General features: G+C 56.7%; 8 protein-coding genes across 8 annotated transcripts; 4 read left to right on the forward strand and 4 right to left on the reverse strand.

Annotated features, from left to right (window-relative positions):
• Positions 1 to 780: 780 nt before the first annotated feature.
• On the forward strand, positions 781 to 1,449 carry EsH8_VII_000639 (GNAT domain-containing protein; the record flags this gene model as incomplete). Its single annotated transcript, XM_083270772.1, has 1 exon — positions 781 to 1,449. The coding sequence occupies one exon, from the start codon at positions 781 to 783 to the stop codon at positions 1,447 to 1,449; it is 669 nt and encodes a 222-aa protein (XP_083128329.1).
• A 572-nt stretch (positions 1,450 to 2,021) lies between these two features.
• On the forward strand, positions 2,022 to 2,591 carry EsH8_VII_000640 (anthrone oxygenase family protein; the record flags this gene model as incomplete). Its single annotated transcript, XM_083270773.1, has 2 exons — positions 2,022 to 2,091; positions 2,173 to 2,591. 2 exons carry the CDS (start codon positions 2,022 to 2,024, stop codon positions 2,589 to 2,591), a joined length of 489 nt encoding a protein of 162 aa, XP_083128330.1.
• A 2,287-nt stretch (positions 2,592 to 4,878) lies between these two features.
• EsH8_VII_000641 (uncharacterized protein) lies at positions 4,879 to 6,985 on the forward strand (the record flags this gene model as incomplete). Its single annotated transcript, XM_083270774.1, has 3 exons — positions 4,879 to 5,103; positions 5,197 to 5,284; positions 5,343 to 6,985. 3 exons carry the CDS (start codon positions 4,879 to 4,881, stop codon positions 6,983 to 6,985), a joined length of 1,956 nt encoding a protein of 651 aa, XP_083128331.1.
• Positions 6,986 to 7,326: 341 nt separating this feature from the next.
• Positions 7,327 to 8,163, reverse strand: EsH8_VII_000642 (uncharacterized protein; the record flags this gene model as incomplete). The annotated part of the gene is made up of 1 exon (XM_083270775.1): positions 7,327 to 8,163. One exon carries the CDS (start codon positions 8,161 to 8,163, stop codon positions 7,327 to 7,329), a length of 837 nt encoding a protein of 278 aa, XP_083128332.1.
• Positions 8,164 to 8,898: 735 nt separating this feature from the next.
• Positions 8,899 to 10,652, reverse strand: EsH8_VII_000643 (major facilitator superfamily domain-containing protein; the record flags this gene model as incomplete). Its single annotated transcript, XM_083270776.1, has 2 exons — positions 8,899 to 9,632; positions 9,698 to 10,652. The coding sequence occupies 2 exons, from the start codon at positions 10,650 to 10,652 to the stop codon at positions 8,899 to 8,901; spliced, it is 1,689 nt and encodes a 562-aa protein (XP_083128333.1).
• A 4,570-nt stretch (positions 10,653 to 15,222) lies between these two features.
• EsH8_VII_000644 (Zn(II)2Cys6 transcription factor domain-containing protein) lies at positions 15,223 to 17,074 on the forward strand (the record flags this gene model as incomplete). The annotated part of the gene is made up of 2 exons (XM_083270777.1): positions 15,223 to 16,887; positions 16,973 to 17,074. The coding sequence occupies 2 exons, from the start codon at positions 15,223 to 15,225 to the stop codon at positions 17,072 to 17,074; spliced, it is 1,767 nt and encodes a 588-aa protein (XP_083128334.1).
• Positions 17,075 to 17,929: 855 nt separating this feature from the next.
• On the reverse strand, positions 17,930 to 18,445 carry EsH8_VII_000645 (CDC26 family anaphase-promoting complex subunit; the record flags this gene model as incomplete). Its single annotated transcript, XM_083270778.1, has 1 exon — positions 17,930 to 18,445. The coding sequence occupies one exon, from the start codon at positions 18,443 to 18,445 to the stop codon at positions 17,930 to 17,932; it is 516 nt and encodes a 171-aa protein (XP_083128335.1).
• Positions 18,446 to 19,538: 1,093 nt separating this feature from the next.
• Positions 19,539 to 21,704, reverse strand: EsH8_VII_000646 (uncharacterized protein; the record flags this gene model as incomplete). The annotated part of the gene is made up of 1 exon (XM_083270779.1): positions 19,539 to 21,704. One exon carries the CDS (start codon positions 21,702 to 21,704, stop codon positions 19,539 to 19,541), a length of 2,166 nt encoding a protein of 721 aa, XP_083128336.1.
• Between the last annotated feature and the right edge of the window lie 573 nt (positions 21,705 to 22,277).

A 22,277-nucleotide genomic window follows, 5' to 3' on the forward strand; every position in this document is an offset into this window, starting at 1 on the left:
CTCAGTCACGTCCTCTGGGGCGATGAGATGTCCCCCCCAAGGGCATCAAGAACAAAGATTTTCCTGTTATGGAGGACCAAAAGTTAAAATGAAATAGAAAATACTGGTGCTGGGCCCGGCATCAGCCAAAGGCACTCTCCAGAATACTGGCTTTTTCTCTCTTTGCTGGTCGTTGGCCCCCTGGCGCTGCCTGGTGAGACAAGAGAAAAATAAAAATGGCTTGGGGTACGGCTAGGTGGGTTCCAGATGAATGGAAATGGGTAGTGGCCCGAGATCTGCATTCAGATGCCAAAATCCCTACTGGACAGAAGCCCTCCACTTTAGGACGGCGAAAACCTTATAAATGTCTAGTATCACACCGAGGGCCCGGGCTCTGGTTGTTTGCCAAGGACCGTATCGAGATACCCCTCTACCCGGGGGTCGGCCGGGGAGAGAGGGCTGAGGGATCTCTGAGACCGAACGGGGGAGGTTATGCTGACGGAGGGCACCAGATGCACACATGGACACGTTGTGCAGTCAGTCGGTAGTCGGCAGCGAGCCAAATGTGGAGCTCGTCAAGCTTCGTCGTCGGTCGACAAGACTTTACTGCTTGAGTGATAGCGCCCAGACGTTCACTAGCTGTCACCACAGCATTAACGGGGGCCTCGACGGTGGGATGACTCAACCTCAAACCCGGCTACAATAAATAGAGAGGAAAACTCGTCGACGGGTTCCAGAAAGGACTCCCACAGGTTATCAGTGCACACGGCAAATAGACTGTGAAAAATACTTGAAAGGAAGATGGACGCTCAACCACTTGACTTCGTCACGGTGAAAACCACACTGCCGACGATACCCCTGCCGCCGCACTCCTCGCGGCAACCCATCATCACTGAGCGCCTCATTCTAAGGCCCGTCTCACCCGAAGACCTGCAACCGCTACACGTCCTGAGGACCCAGCCCGATGTCATGAGATGGTCGGCCGTTGGCCGCGTTGACGTCGACTTGGAGGAGACGCGCACGAAGCTAGCGCAGCTCCTGCCGCCCAATGACGCCGACAACTACGACTTCTCCATCTGCCTGCGGTCTACAGGCGAGTGGATTGGCCTCGGCGGCTGCAAGAAGGCCAACGGCGGCGAACTGGGCTGGCCTGAGATCGGGTACATGCTCCAGAAGGACTCGTGGGGGAGGGGGTACGCGACCGAGTTTGTGCAGGCCTTCCTCGGTGCCTGGTGGTCTCTGCCCCGCTCCGAGTGCGAGGTCAGAGTCGACAAGTCGACGATCCGAGGAGAGCCGCAAGGCGACGTGGACGAACTTGTCACCGCCGTGACGGAGCCGGACAACTTTGCCAGCCAGAAAATCCTTGGCAAGTGGGGGTTCGAGAAACTGAAGGTTTGGAAGGAGCCGAGCGAGGATGACCAAAAGGAGACCATACTCGTCGGCTATGCCATTGGGCGTCCTACAAAATAACACCAAAGACAAATTCTTGGTGTTTGTTGCGCCGAGGGATCTTCTACCACAATATGTTTGAACAACACGGGCTTCTCGCCGTCGACTCTATCGGTTTCCGGGCCTTTACCTACCGGTCCCTGGCAGAAGTCTAGGAACGTTGGGGTGAAAAGCAGACAATCGCACAGCGTTATGCGCAGCCTTTTCAATCTGACTCGGGGAGTGGCCCAACCGTCAAATGTGTCGCGACGCAAGCACCGGGCCTGGGCGGCAGCGGAGCGGGGTGGGCTCGCAAACAACGGACATTTTGCGTCGTCCGCGATTCCTCCGCCATGGGGCCATGACAGCAAATGTCCGTTTCTGCGGTACAGTCCAGTGTATATAAGAGAACGCGGATCTCCCCAAAAGCCATGATATACTAGTTGTTCCCGATTGCAATGTAACATAACTTTATCGAGCAAGACGCATTTCGTATATTTCCAAGTGTCAACTGAAAACCGAGACATCGAGTACCCGTAAAAGCTCGTATCGATCCAGCCACCAAACCAAACAGACGCACAACGCACCACGCACAACTCACAAAAAAGACGAACATGTCGCAACTCGGGTTGACCAACACCATCGCAACTGCGACCGGCATCCTTGGGTCCGCCTGGTGGGCTGGTAAGTGGGCTACCTCGCCTTGGCTTTTGTGCTTTATGTCATCGGGGCGCAACGTCAGCTGCTGACTCTTAGTCTACCTAGGCGCGACCGTATCGCTGTCCATCTTCAGCATCCCCGCCATCCTCCAAACCAGCGCAGAGCCGATCCATGCGTTAAAGTTGTGGCAACACCTCTTTCTGACTGGCACGAAGACCGGGCCACGGGTAGCGCTCGTCACTTTCCTGTCGTTGGCCTATTCGGCCTATGACCGCTACCACCAGGGTGTTGCGTGGAAGCCGTACGTCGTCGCCGGGGCTCTGAGCCTCGCCATCGTGCCTTACACCATCGTCGTCATGTCGCCAACCAACAACGCACTCATGGCCGGTGCGAAGGGCATCACCACGGTGGGATGGGCCGAGGCCACGGAGCTGCTCGCGAGGTGGAGAACACTCAACTTCGCTAGGAGCTTCTTCTCCCTCGCCGGCGCTACCGTTGGACTCTGGTATTCCGCCTCTCAGTGAACATGCAATATTTTTGTTTTATTTTATTTATATTTTCTCTAAAAAAAGATTGTCGATCGTCGCTGTGAGTACCGACGGGAGTTGGAGGCAATAGGGCGGGAACAGATAGATCCGTGTAAGATAAAAGGGTAACACTGGAGGCGAGCCGACGAAACGGTTGGTTGGCGGTCAGTGCATCAACAGGTTGCCATCTCGTTGGTTTTTGCCATGCACAATAATGTCATAGAGTGGTATGCTGGAATATAGAGGGCGCAATGCACATCAGGTCCTTGCAAGCCATGTTTACAAACCAATGCTCATCTGCTCACCGCCAGATTCCCATGTCCCAAAACCTTGGCTGCAACCGCATCATACACACGAGTGCCACAGCGGCTGGGACGAGACGGAAGACGCGCGGGGTCACTATTTACATAGTAGAGCGCTGTAAGGATGTGCGATGAGCCGCGGCGGATCGGCATCCGGTTGCCACGAGCGTCTCTGGGGGATGGGGCGAGAGTTGCGAAAAGATTGGGCGGAATACCGAGCCGGACTTTTGGTGTTTTGCGATGTTCGCCGGGGTCCAGCCTGCCGGGGAACTGGAATCCGATTGTTGAAAGGCATGGTGACGCTGTCCTGAGTTGGTCACTCCTACCACGGCACTACTATGTATGTACCCTAGCCCCCCTGACCTCGTCGTGGAGGGCTGCAGAAGAGACGAGTGAGATGAATGAGATGGGCAGAGTTTACCGGCGAGAAGAGGGTGGGTGTGTGGCTGGCGGGCCCCCTCTGGTTCCTCTGGGTCCTCTGGGTCTCTGGGTCCTTTGGCGCAGCAGCCAGCCTGTCGGTTTGGTCGGGCTGCCTCAGTAAAGGTTGCGTTGTTAGGCCCCGGCGGAGAGAGATAGTCATGGCGGGCTGAGCGGCCACCAGCCTCCGCAACAAGGCACATCGCAGCAGGCCGTCTCCAGCAGATGGCTCACCGGGGCATACTTCCAGGCTGCATCCCGGGGGTTGGCTGAGCTTTGACTGGGCGGGCATCCACCTATTTCGACGGGCAACTTTGGCTCTTTGGTTCTTTGGAGACTGGACCTCTGTGTACTCTTGCCGCGCTCGCTGCCTTGGGTCGCCTTGTTCGGTAAGGTATCCATCCGTCACAAGTCAGCGCAGGCAGGCAACAACCAGATTAGATAGAGAGGGGGTTGAATTGCAGTTCTGCTGGAGGGGGTTGGTTGGTTGGTTCCATGGTTGGAGTGTCCGGCTTAGCCTTTTGCGCCCAAAACAATGCCAGGCAACGCCAGCGCGCTGTTGCACCGAGCAAGCTGCAAGGTAACAGAGCAGTGGTGTCGAATGCGCGCCAGAGGAGAGAAATGATGAATGCGAAAGGTACATCCATGGCGAAGGGAGGAAATACGTCCGGGGTACCTTTCTTAGACTCCAGTTATTTCCGCCAGGGAAGCTGCGCCAGGGTGCACGTGTCAGCCCAACAGCCAAACGTTTTCCCTGTTTGATCGCTATTCTTACCTGCCACTGCCCTGCCTGCCTGGCCCTGCCCTGCATGGAGGTGCTCCCAGCTCCTCCTGCTCTGCCCGACGACGGGAGACTCCAAAAATTAGAGCCCAGAGCTCATCGTGTGCGTCTTGACCCCTCCAACCCCCAAGCCGCAAGTACCCTGTCTGCCTGTAGCTGCAGTCCGAGTACTTTAGTTACATCATCAGCTCCCGCCCATCAGCCAGTCGGTCGCACACTCATCGCCCTCCCTCGTCACTTTGCGCACCCACACACTCCCACACGCGCGCGCGCACACCTACTAGAGACATAACTCTCCCGCACCTCCCCCGCGCCGCCTCTCTCGCTCCATCTCTCCCTCACCCTCACTCTCCCGGCGCGCATATCGCCGGAGTCGTGCATTCACTCTCACTTGGGCTCTGCACTTGACTCACGGCTTGGCTTAGCTTGGCCTCAGCCTACTTCTGCCTTGCATCTCGTATGATGATGCTGTGGCGGCGGCCCGCACACCAGGCACCTTATTAGTAGTCGTCGATACCCTCAACCTCGCGCTTCAACGCTAGCAACCCTCCGATCCCTTCAGCAAGGCGACTGATTCAACGGGCACCCTCTCTCTGCCTTGCTCGAACGCCACCCTCTTACCTCGTCGCATGCGGACGAGCAAACAAACGTCGCTTTAATCGCTATCGCTGATCTGCACAAGCCACCACCGTTATATTTCTCCATCCCATCCGATCTCCACACTTCCCCCCCGGGACCTTACCGCCCACAAAAACACCCCGTTTGATGCTGACTTCGGCCCCGGATGGCGACGGCGACCGCAGAGGCCGACTCGAAAGAGTCCACTGCGCAACCTCAACCTCAACCTCAACCTCAACCTCAATCTCAACCCCAACCTAAACCTCAACCTCAGCCTCAGCATCAACCTTCCGATCCGAACCCCCCTGCTTTCTACGGTTACCTGTTCGGCCCTGACAAGGCCCCGACACCTGTTCTCGATGCTCTGCTCCGCGCCATCGCCCTCCACATTGTACGTCTGCGACCGTATCCCCAGTTTTTTTGGTTCCTGCCTTCGTCTCCCGCTTCCGTCTCTGCTCTGGGCAAAAACTGACCCATCCTCTAGATCACAGACGTTGGCGACAAACATGTCCACGCCTTGACTCCTCAAAAGCTGGCCGCCTTTTACAAGGCTGTTGGCGGTGATTATGACTGTAAGCACACAATCCGGTCTTGCGCCCAAAACACCCCGCTGACGACCTGTCCCCAAAGCCCTCTTCATCGACATGCCCTACCCCGCCATATCCTACATATGGCAGGTTACCGGCTGCCAACACTCCATGCAACCCTCCGAAGACGACTTCGTCCCCCCCTCCGTACCGGCTTTGACACTGCGTGGTTTTGTTCGATGGGAATCAATAGAGATACTGCTCGGGCCAGAGGAGCATGTGCCTTTCATCCAGCAAGCCGTCAAGATTTGGAATCTGAAGCACCCTGAAACAGGCGAGCCCTTTCCTCCGGAACTACCCTCGAGTGCTTTCCCTGGAAAGGCGGATCCTCAAATAGAAAAGTGGCACAAGGAATGCGCCGAGAAGCTGAGGAAGGCTGCTGCGCCAAATGATGACCCACCGTCCCCGAAATCCGCGCCCAGCCGCCCGCCAGAGAGAGACGAACCGAGGGTCAAGGCAGCCTACGTACATGTTCGCAACCCCTATCCAAAGGCCTCTCCGAAGTCCTCCCCTCCTCCTCGAGCTCCGCAAGCCGACTACTTCGCCCCACCGACTCGACCGGTAGCGTATAGCCATGTTCCAGGTCATGCCGCGGGCCGTTACCCTCCTTCGCGGCTGAATATCCCTCCTCGGACACCCGAGCAAGAGCGATTCCGGGGTGCCAGCTCTCCAGACGACCGTCGGCGCCGTAGCTTCTCCGACTATCCATCCCCCCCACATGAGCCCGTCCACGCCTCCGAGCATCTGCACCCAGGCAGACCACCTATGCAACCTCGCAGGCACAGCCAACCGCGGCATTACTCGTCAACCTCATCGTCCGATTCAGACGAACCAGCAAGCCCGCGATCCAAGGCTAGGCCTCACGCGCACCATTCCAACGAGCCGCCGGCGCCGCCGGCGCCACCGCCGGGTTTCCGACGCACGGGCCCTCCATCAGCGGCCCAGCCGCCGCCAACGGTGCATGGCCCGCCACCAGGCGCCCGTCTACATCGTACCGAACTAAGACCGGACGATGCACGCCGCCGTAGCATACCCATTGTCGATGGCTTTCGGGAAAAGATCACCGAGAAGGTAGCATCTATTCTTCCAAATGGCCGCTCGCCAGACCGTCATCGAAGCTCCTCTGGCCGGCGCAGCGATCCACCCTCCCGCCGTAGCCGCGAGCATCTGCCTTCTTCCAGGCTCAACCGAAGTTGGCCCGACATTGAGTCGGAGCATTCAGAAGCCTCGGAATCCGAGGGAGAGGAGCGTCGGCGTCGGTTGAAGATGCGAGAGCGCAGGGAAATGGAGGAGAGAGAACAGCGGGAAAGGGAAAGGGTGCGCGAGAGAGAACGAGGTCGAGATCGCAGACGCGATAAAGACAGGGACAGGGACAGAGATCGGGACTTGGATCGTGAACGAGAGAGGGAACGAGAACGGGAACGAGATCGTGTGGTGAACTGGGAGAGAGAAGAGGAGATGGAGGCTCGCAGACGAAGGGAACGACTTCCCGTGCGGCCCGAAACCCAACGCCGAACAAGCAGCCATGCCGACGTGGATCGCATGCGAGGAAGGGGCGAAGCTCCTTGGGACTCTCGTGACCGCGAGCTTAGGGATGATAGAAAGAGGTGGAAAGAGCGCGGAGCAAGCCCGGTGATTTCTGGCGTTGGGGGACGACAATACCCAACTGGGCCGACGAGGAGCTAATCTCATCTCGAGGCGTATTGAGTTTAGCAGGCGATTTTGAGCGATTTGAGCGGGTTTGGATCTGGATATAGCGGGACATGACGATGAGATGCACATTTCTATATCTGTACAACATGCTTATTTATTCGTCTGCACTGAAGGTCGGATGGGTTTACACAGGGCATGAAGCATCCGAATAACACATTGCAGCAAGTTTGAAATCCGATGTGTGGCGTGGTCTGAACAGGGATGACTTATTCTACTATACAACGATAAAAGGGTTTCCGAGACATGAGTTGCCGTCAATGGTCTAGAATGTCCACCTCACCTCTCAAGTAACTCCATACCAGTCTCCAGTCTCATCAATCAGTCATCGGGGCTCTGGATCGAATACCAGTCATGTACTTGAGTTTGCTGGTCCACTCGATGCCCGCGCCCGAGGCCACGTACGGGTCCTCTTCCTCGTACTCCGAGGAGGACTCCTCTCCGCCATTGCCGAGGCCGCCGTCCTCATCCTGGACATGGTCGTTCTCGTCATCTTCATCGGCATCACCATCTTCTTCTTCTTCTTCTTCGCCCTCTACCGCACCTTCGGGTGCCGTCTCTTCGCTCTTGGTAGTCTCGGCGTCGATGTCCATCTCAACGCCCTGAGTCTGCAGATCGTCGTCGTCATCATCCCAGCCGGGGCTCAGGAGCCGATCGCTCACTTCGAAGGGGGCTTCGTCGATGAGAGCGACAAACTCATCGCGGAACCTGGCCAGCATGTTTTGAGGGAGACGGGTGTCCTTGTTCTCGGCTCGGGACGCGTGCCCGTTGCGTCTGTAGGGGCTTGCGGAGAAGGCGGCGGCGAAGATGCGTCTCGCTTGCCGGACATCAATGTAGAGGGGATCCGCCGCCCCGGTGCCCGAGACCGAAACAGAGCGGCCGAGCTCTTGCAGGCGTCCCGGGTGCGCCTCGACGCCAGCGCCCCCGTCCGCGATGGGGTCGCTTTGCTGGGTCATCGAGGCCGGAGGCGCGCCTTCCTGCGACTTGGAGACCCGGGCATGGTAGGCACACTTCTCGCCCTTTCTGACAACGATGCCGACGGCGTGCTGGGGTCCGCAGAGGGGAGAGGTCGGGCCGTGGGGGCATTCGCGGAGGGAGCCCGTGGAAAGGTAACAGCCGCAGGCGGTGAAGTGTCGGTAGATGCGGAGGCACATTTTTATTTATTTCGGGCTCCCTGTTCTCCTGATCGATTGAAGTTGTCTTGGTCTCTACTTCTTTCTCTGCTTCGACCTGTATACCGCCTAAGGGGGTTGATGGCCGAAAAGGGGGTTGTATAGGAGGGGGCGTGGGCTGCTAGGAAGGGGAGCAAGCTTGATGGTTCTTGTGGTGGTGAGTAGCTTCCCTAGCATAAAGGCTTACAAGATCAAAAAAATGAATAAACTTACCTTGAATCAGGTATCGGTAGATCAGAATAGCAAAAGCGAAGGGTTGGCTAAAGCGGGAGCTGTCTTTGTGTGTGCTCAGCAGCCAGCTCGAGTCGTGATGGCTTCCTTGTTCGGAAGTGGGTGGAAGGAGGTGGTGAGATTTTCTGAAGGTGGGAAATTCCAGGACGAATATTGGAAGGAAGGCCATGTGAATCGGAGCGTCAAAATAACTCGACACGCTCAGCGCGAGGGCTTCATCTAGGTAGCTCAAGTCTCTGGGAACCCGGCTCGTGGTGTGAGGTGTTGTGCCTCTAAGCGCGTGCCATTCATTCATTCATTCATTATATTACATTATCTCCTTGAAACCTCAGAAAACCTTCTCCTTGGGACCTTCTCGCCCTTTCCACGATTCAAAATACGCGAGATGCCTCTATATAGCATTCCCAAGTCTACAGAGTGGTGAGTCCAAACGCCAGAATACCGCCGTCCTAGGCAGAGTTCCCTCATGACCGGGTCTCCTAGAACTCACTGTTCGCCTTTACTCCCCTTTTCTACGTCTTGCGAGCTACCCACGTCTTCCTTGCTGGTATCGTCGCTCGTCACCAACCCCTGCTGCGTGACGTGCTCCTGCTGCAGGCTGTACCCCTTGACGGTGAGGCTGATCAGGAAGGAAACCGCAGCAAACGCGATGAGGCTGATCCAGATCGACCTCAGGGCGTCGCAGTACGCCTCCACCAGATCCGCGCGCGTCGGGTCACCCGCCGGCATCCGCTTGATGACCTCCACCACGATGGTCGCGTCGCGCGAGTACTCCTCCGCAAGGTGGGCGAGCGCGGGGATGCTCGCCAGCCTCTCCCGGAACGCGTTCTGGAAGATGACGCCCGAGACGGCGACGCCGACGGACTGGCCAAAAGTGCGCAGGAACGAGTAGAAGGCGGCGGCCTGGCCGTTGAGCGCCGGCTCGCACGCCGCCTGGATCGAGAGGGCCATGGCGGGGAAGATCATGCCCGTGCCGATTCCGATGGGAATATTGAGCCAGATCCATTGCGGGATGGTCGTCCCGGGCCGCATGAGGCACATGAGCCCCGCGCCGAGGGTCGTGATGGACCAGCCGGTCCAGAGGGACCAGCGGTATCTGCCCGTTATGCCGGAGATGAGGCCGACTACCATGGCGGCGGGGGCTACGGTAAGGGACTCTGGGAGGGCGGCGACGGCGGAGATGACTACCGAATAGTCCTTGACGGCTTGGTAATAGAGAACTGATGAGACGTTAGCTCCGGGAACGAAACCCGAGGATCGCGAGCGGGGGTCGGGGGAACCTTACCAAGGAAGTAAAGAATAGACCACAGAATCATGCCGTGGAAGACCGTCATGATGTAGTTGGCGATCATGGTCCAGTTGTTGAAGATGCCCCTGTTGATCATGGGCTCTTGCGCAAACCTTAGCTCCCAGAAGCCGAACGCGACGATGATGAAGACGCCCAAGATCAGCGGCAGCAGCACCCTGAACGAGCGCCACTCGTACATGACGCCGCCCGTCGAGATGCCGAACAGGAAGCTCGTCGAGCCCGCCGTGAACAGGAAGCTGCCGAGCCAGTCGAACTTCTTCAGCTTGGCGGCGGTGTGGCCCGGGACCTTGGCCTGCTTGAGGAACAGGATGATCATGACGATGCCGATTGCGATGATGGGCAGGTTGATCCAGAAGATCCACCGCCAGGAGACGTTCTGCGCGAACCCGGCCCCGATCAAGGGCCCCGTGACGGTGCCGACGGACCACACCGCAGACAGCAGCGAGAACCACTGGCCTCGGACGGCGAGCGGGACGAGGTCGGTGATGATGACCTCTGTGAGCGCCAGGATGCCCCCGCCGCCGACGCCCTGTATCGTCCGGCCGGCGATCACGACGGAGAAATTTTTGGCGACGGCGCCGACTATGGACCCCACGGCGAACAAGAGAGCGGAGAAGTAGACGAGGTACTTCCTCCCGAAGATGTTGCTGAGCCCGGCGATGGTGGGTTGCAGCACGGTGCTCGCCAGGAGGAAACTGGTCCCGGACCAGAAGGCTTCGAGAGCGGTTCCGCCGAGCGCTATGCTCATCGTCGGGAGAGCGACGGAGAGGGTTGTGGCATCGAACGCGACGGCCAGCGCAACGGCGCAGAGGGCGCTGAAGGCGAGGAGGAACTCGCGTGAGGGTTTGAAGACGACTTTGCCATCTTTGTCGACGTGGATGGTCTCTTGATCAAGGACCACCGCTGGCGTCTCTTGTTCTACGGGGGACATTTGTAAGGAGGTGACAATACCTGGAGTGAGAAAGGAGGCAGTGAGGTTTGTGTTGGAAATGGAGTTGTGCCGCTGGGTGAGACTAGCCGAGTTGCTATCTCCAATATGGATCAAGTTTACCTCTTTATAGCGTACCAAATCTTACCGGGCTGTGATTAACAGGCTGGAAACATGACATTCTTATACATTGGATTAAAAGAGCAATAAGTTGTAGACGGAGTGCAGAAGACAGCGGCTAGCATATCCACTTTGCCCGGCTCGTAAGCCCTGCATTCGTAAGGCAATGCAGGTGAGCGGCTCAGTACGGTCAAGCAGCATTGGAGGTCCCGCGGATGGCAACATGAATCAGCGAAGAGTGAAGCGGCACATCTATCGTTGGATGGATGATGAATCACTACCACCCCGCCGGAATAAAAAATGCAAGTCGTCATTTTTTGCTGCCTGAAAGTACTGCCCGCTGAACCATACTTGGCCGTGGGCAGTCGGCCAGCTTGTTGTGCACACGAACGGATTAGGCCAGCACGGGGCTGCTGACCGACAATGTCCAACGGGCAGGTCGGGCAATTATTATGCCGAAGGAGGCGGGCAGACCGGGCCGACGATTCCTCGGGCTATTGTGGGGCCTGCCCCGGCCGAAGGATCGGGCGCACTGACCACTGCCCACATAAACGACACGGGACACCAGCTTCGCTCTCGCCTATGTAAGTGCGACGACGAACTTTCGGGTTTCGATTCCTTGTTGCCCAGAACACATTTTCAATAAAAGAAATACGGCTGACCCGTAGTTGAAAACCAAGGCCTGCAAATGTCTCATTAGTGGATAGTGATCCTTTGTAGGATTCCGTCGTCATGTGCCGTGTGAGATGATGTTCGGGAGGAAACGGTCTATATCAGGCCAGACTCGCTCCCCCCCGCCCCCGAGTACACCCGACATAGTATATCCGAGCGTAACAACAATCAACAACTGAATTTTGGAACCGGGCGCTTCAGGTGAACGCAAAGATTGCCTAAAACTCCACCGACGTATGACTCACTTCCCTCGTTGATGCGCTCTCACTAGACTTCTAGCCCAGCAAGGGCCGCATCGTAAAAACGCAGATGGTTAATTTGCGGTTTCTTATCTCCGAACATACCCAATCCATGGAAATGATTCGCCTGCCAGATCAACGACCGGGGTCGCAACGGCAGAACCAGCTCGGCATTTTCAAGATGTGGGGGGGGGTAGCCGAGTAGCTACCAATTAACCCGGGCTGGTATCCCAGTTCGGGCGAAGAGTCAGGTGTCTGCGATCCAGCGCATTACGCAAGCTTAGAGCAGAGTCTTCCAAGGTCTGATCTAGGAAGTACCGCGTCCGCATGCTGCCGCTTTACCGCATAGTTTTGACAGTAAACACCTGTCACACGGTCGGTTCCTTAGTCCGAGGGGGGCCGTCTGTATGGCTGGACTTTGCCGACCGCCTTCCAAGGCTACAGCAGCAGTGTTGTCGGGACCCACAAGCTTAATCAGAAGAGAACGAGAGTATAGCCACCATCGAGCGGATTGGCGATCTTCTTTTTATGGCTGCTAAGTATTGGATCACCCTGCCTGCCGAATCCCACGAGATTATCATCTGGGTTGAAGAGAGAAAAACATATTGGAAGGTAGACAGATAAGTATAAAGGATGGGAAAAGAAACGCTAAGCTTGTAACAGCCTTGCCTTTTTGAGGGAGGATGCTCCCGCATAACGGGAGCAAAAGTCAGTCTGACGAGGGAGATTTCGGCGACCGAGTCAAGAAAAGCTCTACTGCGTTTCAAGCCCCAATTTCAACGAAACATAACCTAGCGACAAAGTTGTTAGTCATCGCATAATAAACAGGGCGGTCTTCTGCGAGAGACATTGGGTCAACAGTCTCTGAGACTATGAAGCGAAAAATCAAGTCGCTCGGGGTTCTTCGTGTTCCTAACGAATTGTTTCCCGGCAGGAAACACGAATGCGCGGCTAGGTGGGGGTGGAGCGCCGGGAAGGAAGGGCACGGGACCCTTCACCCAGGTAGCCCTAGCAGCCTTAGCACCTGCCCCCTGTCAGTCCAGTTGTCCTGGAAGCTTGAGGTTAGCTCGGTTAGAGGCCTTGGACCCAAGAAATTCTATAGCCATATTGATCATCACCGCATTCACGGGGCGTGATAATCGAGGCGTGCCGGCCTCTCCATGTCCTTGGTGCCGTGGGGGCTTTAGGTTAACTCTGGTAGCTGGTCAGTAGCATTTACGGGATAAAACAGATAGTACAACCCCAAGTTTCCATCGCCACGTAAAGTCGGCAGCAGCCTTTTGTTTGACGGCAGCCCCGTGATGTTTGCACACACATGCGCTTCATCCCCGTCTTTGCTCAAAACATGGGGCGCCAACTAGTCCGGTAAAGAACTTGTGAACTGTTTGAAATAGTCTGATCTACCGTAACGGCCTTACCAGTAAATCGGCCGTTTCCGAGGTTTGACCGGTGCTCTCGGGACCGCACCGAGAACCTTGGGCGTAAGTGTGCGCGCAAAGGAGTTCCGCGGGCAGCCGGCCTCGACCCCTGGAGGCGAAAACAAGGAATGTAAGGACTGTGCATAGCTGCTTGAAGGATTTGACAGCCGTCATAACCTAATGCTGGTAAAACTTGTGTTGAGTTTCGCGCACACGGTGATGTACGCCAGTCTGTGGGTGTGGGTTGCAATGCCTTTAGACTCTATCCGTAGCGAGGCTGTCGTTGAGAGACGAACGTCCGAGAGTTCGATGAAGTTGAAGATTAGCGAAAGTGGGTCTTAGGGCGATCAGCATGCGGTTCCACTCCAACACAGTGGTAGTGCATGTAGACGAACGATTCGTTTTCGGCTAGTACGTTGATAAACTTAAACAAACGGTTTTACCTTTCGCAGGGCCAGCAACCGTTGTGGTCTCCTTTCTTGGTCAGAACATTCCATGATGAAATATATATAGAGGAGTCTACCAAATTTGTCTTGATTTGCTTGACAACATACCCTTGTAACCGTGTTTTGAAAGACGATTGCATTAGTCATGATGACCGAAGGCAAAGCCTGACAGCTGTTGTCGGCGTGTCTCTCCTGCAGAGCATTGGCACCATGTTGATCACCAACAAGACCCCGTACTTTCTTTATGCTTCTGCGCCGCTCGTTGGGGTTCTGCTTGACCTGGGTAAAGGGTGATTGGGGTCAAATTCGGATGCCGGTAAGAGTTATTGAAGTCCACGGCCGCGACAGTCTTACCGCATTGGGAACAGACACCACGGACGGGATGAAACGATTCCATCAACTCCGATGACGAACGAACGGGCTCCTCCACGCCGTCAAGTGTCGCGTGTGGGTGGGCAAGCCTCCGACTACCAGACTGTTGGAACCGGCGGCCCAGCAAGCACTCGTGGCCCCGGTCCCCTACCGCCCGCCTTGACGGCGGCGACCCTGGCGGTTGACAAAGGGTCCTACTCCTTGCCGCTACCTAATCAGCCCTCAGGTGCGGCCCGCCTAGGCAGGGCCCCTCCGGCACGATGATGTACTCCGCCCCGCGGAATATGGAGAATCCGCCATACTCCATACTGTCGGTCCACCTTCTTTCTCCAATGTTCCCAATCCCGGAGCCGGGATCGGAACCGATGACAGCTACCAAGTCCGGTCGCACTTCCAAGACTGCCCATGGTGAAAAGGTTCCAATCGCCAGCCGCACCCCTTTGCCGTCAAATTTGGATAAACCTTTTGACATAAACCACCAGTGTTTGGATACTGGAAACGAGAAGACTCACGGCAACTTCTTAGTGGCTCGGCATGCGACCTTTTGAATAACTTTCAACGAAAGAGCCCTACAAGGCCACCACCGCGACGGAACGCACAAGCACGCAAGACGGCCCTGACACCTGTCTGAGGTGCCGTCCATCAACTGCGTTGCCGAGGAGCCCGGGTTGTTCCTTCAACGATTGACACAGGGATTCGAGCCGTTGATCTTCCCTTCCGGTCCATTTCGTTTACCCCCTCAAACAATGCGCGCATGAGCCGGAAGGGCCACCCTTGATCATCGCAGTCCGCGCATCATCAGGGCTTAGCGGTGCATGAAACAAACCTTCGGAAAGATCTGACAGCATAGTCCACCCGCTGCCCAATGCAAATGGCCAGCTGAGATCGCCCTTGGCGGAATAGTCCCGTTCTACCGCTTGAGCCCGTCGCCATTTGCCCACGCATCGAGTGACTGGCCTAGAGTTTCGCGGAGCGTCCCATCAGTGATCCAGCCCATACGATGCCATTTCACCAACCAGGCATTGGGCTTGTAGCCTCCAGTTTTAATGAATGTCACATAACACGGCATACGTGCAGTTCATCGCTATGACTCCGAGGTGCCCCTTCTCTTTCACATTCTATCCCTCGGCTGATTACGGTCAGTTATTGCGTCTCGACAACTGCCTCCGCATTTGACGCTTTGAACGAACAAAGACTAGTAAAAAGGAGCTCGGCCCCTCACACCCTACCTGGGCCTGTTCCTGCTCCTGTGTTCTGGTCTACATGCCATCATTCTGCAAGTTCGACATCATACCTCGCCGCAACCATGGTGAACACGGGAAAGCCATCGGGCGGCTGCAAGCTTTGCAAGGCCAGGAGGATCAAGTGTGATGAGGCGAAGCCGTTCTGTATGAGATGCAAGAAGTCGAGGCGGCAGTGTCCAGGCTACCGCAACCCGTTCGAGGCCAACATCCGCGACGAGACACAGGCGACCATCAAGAGGTTCAAGAAGTCGAGAGGAGAGGACAGCTCCGAGGACGAGGGCAAGAGCGTGTCGCAAGTTTGCAACAAGCAGTGCTTGACAGCGGTGGCCGGGCCCAAGTACAAGACGTTCGACTACGCAAACCCGATCGCCTTTGCGAGCCACAAAGACGACGACGTCGCCGAAGAAGAAGAAGACAGAGACATCCCCGCGTCCATGTTCGACTCGCTGGATGAGCAGGCCTCTTGCTACTTCCTGTCCGAGTTCATCATCGTCCCCTACACGCCCACCGCCAGGGGATACTACCGTTTCCTCCCCCGGTTCTTGAGCCGACCGAAGGTCTCCAAGTGCCTCTCCCAGGCTTACAAGGCCGTCTCCCTGGCCGCCCTGGCTGCCCAGCGCCCCGTCAACGCCAACCCTGCCCTGTTCCATGCGCAGGGACACTACCTCCGAGCCGTCCGGGCCGTCAACAAAGCCATCATGGACCCGAAGGAGGCGCTCGACGACCAAACTCTGGGCGCCGTGCTGATGCTGGCGTTCTACGAGGTAGATATCATCTCGGGTACCAACCCGTTCTTTTGTGATGGCTTGCTGACAAGAACGCACCAGATTTTGACTGCGTCGCGGGGTTCCATTGCGGAATACACCAACCACATGAAGGGCGCCGCGATCATGGTCAAGCTCAGGGGCCAGAAGGGCCTCGAGACGCCCGAAGGCGAGGAGATGTTCGCCATCACCCGGAACCAGTGCCTCTCCATCCACTGCCTCCCCAACTCCCCCGAGGTCGCCGAGTTCACCTGGCTTCTGCACCACGAGTGCCGCGGCCGGATGCAGCACGCGATTGCCAGCATGGATATCCAGAGCAGCAAGATCAGGCAGGACGTCGACCGCGCCCTGGGCGCCCGGAACCGCAAGCCCGAGACGATAGAGAAGGTCCTCGATGCCCTCAAGCGCGCCCGGGCCCTTGAGGCCAAGTTCCGCAGGCTCAACAACGACCCCAGCCCGGAGTGGAAGGTCGACACGGTCGAGTGGGTGCTCGAGCGGTCCGACGAGGAGATCGAGACGGGCCCGGCCTTCACCGGCCCCGTGTACGGCTTCTTCAACCTGCCGCTCGCCATCCTGCACGTGGCCACGTGGTGCTGCCACCTCATGCTCACGACCACCATCCTGCGATGCATGGCCTGGCTCGTCTCCCCCGACGACTACCGCATGGGCGAGGAGTACGAGGAGCTCAAGCGCTCGGCGATCCTGCGCATCGAGGACACCATCGCCGCGGTGCCCTTCTTCTGCAAGTGGAACGGCTACGGCGTGGTCGTGTCGCAGTTCCCCTGCGGCACGACGAAGCCCGATGACCCGCTGAAGGGGGCGGCCGGGCTCATGATCCTGTGGCCCCTGGTCACGGCATGCAGCAGCGACTTCGCGACACCGAGGCAGAGGCAGTTCCTGAGGAACCGTCTCAAGTACCTGGCCGACGTTGCCGGCATCAAGCAGGCTAACGTTTTCGTCAACGTAAGTGGCCGAGAATGCTCCTCGCAGAAACCCCGCCTCTCCTTCTCCCCGTTTCCCTCGTTGGACGATGCTAATACGGACTCAGATGAAAGATATATCGTCGCCTACCATGGAGATCGAACGAGACCGCACGCAGGGCGTCTACTCGCCTTCGGGCTCCGACAGCCTGCTGACCATGCCCTTTTGATTATACGCGCCACCCGCTTTTTGGTTTTAGATCGAGTTGAGACGGCGACCGTTTCTTCTCCTCGGCCTTCCCCCCCCCTCTTTTTTCTCTTTTCTTTGATTCCGAGCCATCTACTTTTCAGCGTCAGCGATGTTGCGTTTCATTGGATTTCTGGTACAGAGGTTCTTGTCTACATATGGGTTTGCTGCCTGGTGGCATTTTGGGTGTGTGTGTGTGTGTATGCGAAGGGCGGTCCTCTGGAGGTCTCGTCTCCGGCGAATACCAGATTTGGTTCAAGGTCACTTTTTTGTTTTGTTTTTCCACCACCGTCATCATCATCAAGCGCTCATTTTCGCAGGGTTTCTCCCCTCCTTTTCATTTCTTTCTTTTTTTGGTCAATATCTGGCACCGTGGACGGCCGTTTTGTCTTTCTTTTTCTTTTTCTTCTTCTTCTTCTTCTTGTGTCTTTGGGACTTGCGTCAAAGCGGCTAAACGCATGAAACTATACTCTAGACGACCGGGCACGACGTGACGATCTTGTATTGGGGGGTGGGTTGGTACCGGGACTTTTGTTTCATTCGGGGGGGGGGGGGGGGGGGGAAGGTTGAAATCTCCCAGGAAATACAGATGACTGTTTTTTTGCTTGAAATTTGATCTGTTTTGAAATGAAATAATCCGTCTTGCCCTCGCCCTACTGAACCTTCGGTAGGCGGCGACGTAGAACCCGACAAAAAAAGTAAACGTATCCGTATCCAACACCGTCAAAGTCAAACAACGGCAACCAACTTCTGCTGATCCCAACAATGCCAGGGTGCCAGAACACACGCGAGCACACCTTGGGCCGTTGTCCCACTTGTCGTAAGAAAAAACTGTCATTCACCTTCCGGGCCTTCCAACCCCGATCCTGTCCTCCCTCGTCCGTCCCCCGCGGCCCCCATCCCCGGGCGTCGGCGTCGTCTGCACGCCCACCCTCCCATGCTGCTGCGCCCGCTGCGCCCGCATCATCTCCTGCTGCCTCCTCAGCAGCGCCTGCTGCCGCTCCTCATAGCCGTCCAGTTCCTCGTCGTCTCCCTCTGCCGTGACCATGCTTTCGTCGTCCAGCTGCTGCTGCTGGAGGCGCTGCATCTGCTGCATCTGCTGGAGCTGTGCCTGGGTATGCCGTTGCTGCTGCTGCTGTGGCGGCAGCGGCGGCGAGGAGGGCTGCTGCTGCTGTTGGAGGATGCGCTGCTGTTGGGCGGCGAGGGCTTGCTGTTGCTGCTGCTGCTGCTGAGCTTGCTGGGCTTGCATAAGGACCTGTCTCTCGCGAAGCATCACCTCGCGCGCGCGGCGGTCCTCGTAGGCTGCAATGTCCTCGGCCGTGATGGCGAGGGTTGTTGCGGGGCGGCGGAGCATGGCTGCTGGCTAGCCGGTGAGACGGGTTCTGATCCACGTCCGGAGTCTAGCGGGAGGAACGTGGTGGTGCTGAGCCTGGGATGACTTGAGGTGTGATACTCGTCCGTTGCTGGGCTAGCGGCTTTGCCGATAAGGGCGATGGGATTCCGTCGAAGGGGGCCTGGTGAGCCCTGGATGCGATGAGATGGCGAAGTGGGAGGCCCAGTGGGGGATAGTGAGTGGCAGCCTGGCGAACGGGGGGTCCACCTCAATCCCTGCCCTGGGTATGTGTGCGACGAAGTAGGTGAGCGAAAGCTGGACGGTTTTGGCGTCGTATCCTGAACGGGGGCTGTTGGTGGCGATGACAGTGGCACACAGCTGAGCGGCGATGTACGCTGAGTGTTGGTGAATTGGCGTTTGCCTGCACAAGGCGGCGCAGCAGCTGCAGCAGAAGAAGAGGAAGACGTAGGATACAATAAAATAAAATAAAAGGGCAGATCCAGGAATCCGGTCACGGACCAAAGCGGGAGGCGACTTTTCTTCAACGGAATGGGTGTCTTGTAATGATGGCGGGGTCAAGCTTAGGCGAGGGTGTCGGTCGTCGTTGGTTCTGCGTTTTGCGCGTTCGTTGAAGTTCAGCACCACCCTGGACGAACGACGGCGCGTAAAAATAAATAAAAACACACCCATGGATGGTGTGGGCGGGTCTTGCCGGGGCGATCCGATGTGGAGCTGGCCGTCGGGGCGGCGTATGGGGGCCGGCGATGTGATGACTGACGATTCGGCTCAGCACTGTTATTGGGGGCGGGCGGCGTGGGATGGGCCGTGTGTGTTGGGGTGTGCACTGTACACATGTCAGCTCCAGGGGGTTGGTTCATGGATTCATTTCATAGCACTGCTACCTTGGATTGTTGTTGCCTGTGATCAACGGATGTTTAGTTGTGGATTTGGTAAGGCTGAGAAGTAAATGTATCAAACTGCAGCCGAATTTAACGGTTGTGAGGGGATTCATGTGATGGATAGACGATGGGCATTATGAATAGGTATCATTGAAATTCTTGCGCATCTTGTTATCGTCAGTCATTGCATTGTCTATCAGCCACGCAATCAGCCCTCAATATGTACCCGTAGCAAAAGCATTCTCGGCCTCCCATCTAAGAAAATCCCCAAGATCATGCCCCAGATTATACCCCATGGGCACCACCTCAGGCTCCTCCCCTTCGGAGCCCTGCACCATGACCAGGTCCAGCATGGGACTGGGCGGTAGGCTTTCGACGCTCTCGCGGTTGTACCGCTTGGGGTGGCCCTCCACTGTCCACCGCTTGATATTACACCCCTCCGTCAGGAACTTGGACGCGTTGATATTGCCCTCGTTCCAGAAGCCACTGGGGTGTTCGGGCCCTACTGGTATGGGCAGTTCGCTGTCCGTCGTGGCGCTGGTGCATGACTTGGGCGAGTGCTCCACAGTGGTGAAGGGGAACCCGTTCCATGGGACGACTGGGTCATCGCTAGTGATCAAGAGACCGTGGTTTTCGAAGCCGAAACCCTCGAACCAGTCAACCAGATCGGCAGTCTCCTTGGCTTCCATTTGTTGAGAAAAATCCGATGGATCAGAAAAGAGGTCCCCCGCACCGCCGAGGATGGCCATCTGGAAGGCGGTCCAGTCTAGGGTGTCGTCTGGGTCGATCTTCATTCCCTTGACAACTTCCGTCTTGCGGAACCGTATTCGCCCCTGTCGGTAAGTGGGGTGGTTGAACGTGTAGTTTGTTGATTGGAAATGGACGAAATCGTCATGATCAACAGGCGTGAAAGTTCGGCCGCTGGCTTTGTAGCCTTTTTCAGTCGACGACACTTCGACATCGGGCGTGGTGACGACAACCTCGGGTATTGTTGGCAACAGTGGCAACTGTGGAATCTGTGGCCTGGGAAGAAACCTCGCCGGGTTCTTTGCTGGCGGTGGTGGGGGACAGCTCATCACACCAAGAGCCGTTGAGTCCTTCGTTTCATATTCGACCTTGGATACAGGCTTCCTTCTCAGCGGTGACTTCTCTTTGACTACAAAATCTTGTCGTACGGTGGGGTCGAGAAAGTATGATGGCGCCACAGCGTCGATGGGTGTCAACACCGTCTTGACCCCGGCTGCTCCTATCCGCGAGGGAAGATCTTGGAGATGGAATGGCTCGACGGGTGTCTCGCTGCCGTCGGTGCTGATGGTCCTCAAAGTGTCGCTCGACCGTCGAGGCTGTGATTGGGATTCCCTCTCAGCTCGTAATGCTTGGAGGCGATCCGGTGTAAGGAGCTCATCAACCTCCAGCTTGCGGAAGAATTGTCCGCTGAAAATGCCGACGACATCCTCCCCCAACTGCCAGCGGGCAGACTTCTTGAACCTTGGCTGAGACCGCTTGGATTTCTTTGAACTCTTCCTTCTCGGCTTTGATGTTGGTGATACAGGGGCGCTGCAGGTTTGAGGGGGAAGCGCCGGAGTGCTGTTTCTGGATTGTAGCTTCGCGGGCGGAAGGCTTGGTGAATCTGGCTTTTGTATGTTGGGGGTTGTTGATGCGGATGCGTGACCGGTGTCTGTATGCGGCGGGAAAGTCGCAACGGCCATTTTCGCCTCCTCGATGGCCGTCCCTACTGCCTTGAAGGCTTCGTCTGTTTCTTGAATGAGTCGTTGAACGTCAAGAGACCAGCGGTCTGAACTGTCGTCTTCTAGAGATGACGGGGACGACGAGCTTTCCCTGAGTGCCGGATGCTCCGATAGATCTATGTCGCCAGCCTCATAAGCCTTGATGTCAGCTTCTTTCGAGATGGGCTTAGGCATGCTGGTGTTTGGCGGTTGCAGAGGAGTGATGCGGAGATGTCTGCGGTCCGCAAGACGTTTTGGCGCCGAAGATCGAGATGGTCTGCCCTGAAGTCGAGGAGAACAAAGGGCGTCATCTCTTCTGGTGGCCAAGGCTGTGTCTGTACGACACTCGCAACTACACAAAGAACTCGAGGATGAATGTGGTGATCCCTGCGAGCAAATGGGAACCTCGCTCGGGATCCTCTTGACGCTTTGTGTTCTTCGTATAAGAACATCCTCCCTCGAAGGCCTCCTGGGTTTGGCGTTGGACGGGTACCTAGACGGCGCCCAAGATTTGGATTTCTGCTGCTTGCGACGGGACTTGAAGAGTGAAATATCCTCGCCGGTAGCAGAGTCGTCCGAGTGAGGGCGGCCATTGACCGTCTGTGAGCGACGGGGTGAGATGAGCCTCCGGATACTGAAGCTCGACCGAGACATCATGTAGGAGACTGGGGCGTACAAAGAGGATCATGCAGCTATTCAAGGACAGTATGAACCGCCACGGCTGGTACCTGACATATGTGAGAATGCCAAGGGGGATGGATTTCTTGAGATCCTCAACGAGTGACTTGACTGTGGAGGCTATCCATGGCCGGGGGATAGCACGAGAACAAAGCGAAAGAAGAATGGATGCCACCTGGGGTGAAGGGCAGAGGTCGAGGGTTGGCTGTATGTATGTTGTTCTGGATCTGCATCTGCATGTAGGACAAATAAAAGCAAGCGAATCAGGGCCATCTTTCGGCCAGCTGACGATCCAGTCCGTACGGGTACAGTGCTTATCGAGTGAAGTTGGGGGTGTTAGTCAGGGAGACTGCCAGCTTGAATGCGCAGATCCGGTTACCCATGGACAATGACAGATGGAGGGTGGTAGTGGGAGCGGCCGCGTTTGTGTGGTGTGGTGCTATGCATGTTGCGGCAGTGCAAAAGGCGAACCTGATCCCTGTCCGGTTGTGCAGACAAACTGCGTGAGGGCGGAGGCTGCAGAGTCGTGCCTCGTCAGTCGGCCTGGGG

Source organism: Colletotrichum jinshuiense, chromosome 7, assembly GCF_051148585.1.
Source record: "Colletotrichum jinshuiense chromosome 7, complete sequence".
NCBI lineage: Eukaryota > Fungi > Ascomycota > Sordariomycetes > Glomerellales > Glomerellaceae > Colletotrichum > Colletotrichum jinshuiense.